The 1,142-nt window shown below is 47.4% G+C and overlaps 1 protein-coding gene across 1 annotated transcript in view; it reads left to right on the top strand.

Annotated features, from left to right (window-relative positions):
* T265_12123 (hypothetical protein) overlaps window positions 1-665 on the top strand; it is a gene marked incomplete at both ends in the record, with an annotated part of 13,768 nt that extends 13,103 nt beyond the window's left edge. Inside the window, one exon of the mRNA XM_009179123.1 lies at window positions 451-665. Within this exon, the coding sequence (XP_009177387.1) occupies window positions 451-665 (215 nt within the window). The remainder of the gene's footprint in view (window positions 1-450) is intronic.
* Window positions 666-1,142: the final 477 nt, after the last annotated feature.

Genomic DNA, 1,142 nt, shown 5'->3' with positions numbered 1-1,142 from the left:
TCACCCACACACTCTCGATATCTGCACAAGTTTATCACAGGCTAACTCTTCAGGCACCAAAAATCTGACGTTTCAGTGGGCCTATTTTTGTCGCCAAACCTTGAAACTGTCCCCTGTGCAATAAAACCAGCGTAGCATTAGTAGTGCGGTTCAAAGTAACCTATATTACTACTTTCACGCGATTGTGGTTTTCGTGATCTGGCGCTGAACCAACCACACTGCTAATCGATTCCGCCTGAATGCACGTTACAGTCAACGCCAAATGTCAGTGAAACGTAAGGCCACGTAGTTCTCATCAAGACTGCATGCAAAGAAATCTTTTGTATGTAGGCGTGATGATTACCATTGTACGATACACGTAGATCCATCCAGTCGAGATTTCAGGGTGAGCCCAAAAATACCATGCATACACTCATCAGACTGCAATGCACATCTTTCTACCTCCTCCAGAATTCAAAGTTATTCAGACTTCATCCCAATATGCACACGTCCTGTTTGGGCTCGAAAGTCACCTGCGCCCTGGTCCATTAGAATCACGTGGGTCGCGACCCGCATATCGTGATATTATTCGGCATTGTCTGGCCATTCACATGTTGCCCACACACCACTCAATACCTCCTTTGTCCGCTATTCACTTTCCAGACAAATATGCTCAACCGAAGTAGATAAGACTTGATCGGATAGCATTCCGCGCTCGCCGCTGTCAAAAACTCTGCTTCTTTGAACCAAACTATCCATTCATCCAGAGGCCCACAATATTGGAATAACTCAGGAGTTTCACCTCACACGTGTGCTTTATTTGTCGATGGTGTCTCCGTGTTATATCCGAAAATCTCTTTCAGCTGTAGCACCCTTCTGGTACCTAACTGCCATGCTACCCGAAGGGAGCACGAAGGCTGGCATCCTGCCAGGGAAACTCGAGGGGCGGAGGTCGAATCCGAACCGCGGATCTTCTGGTCAGTAACTGCGCGCTCCCACCATTCGAGCCATCCGCCCCCGAAAATCTCGAACTACTGAAATCCTGCAAGTAATGACGGGTTGATTCTGGACTAGAAATGCATATGCTAACGACATATTCTCCATCATGGATGCCATGGCAGTGCTCCCTCAGTTGTTTCCTATTGTGCACTATGTAAAGCAGC

Source organism: Opisthorchis viverrini (assembly GCF_000715545.1).
Source record: "Opisthorchis viverrini unplaced genomic scaffold opera_v5_1855, whole genome shotgun sequence".
NCBI classification, from domain to species: Eukaryota; Metazoa; Platyhelminthes; class Trematoda; order Opisthorchiida; family Opisthorchiidae; genus Opisthorchis; species Opisthorchis viverrini.
Note: the sequence above shows the minus strand (reverse complement) of the source record. Positions and strands in the feature narration are given on the sequence as shown.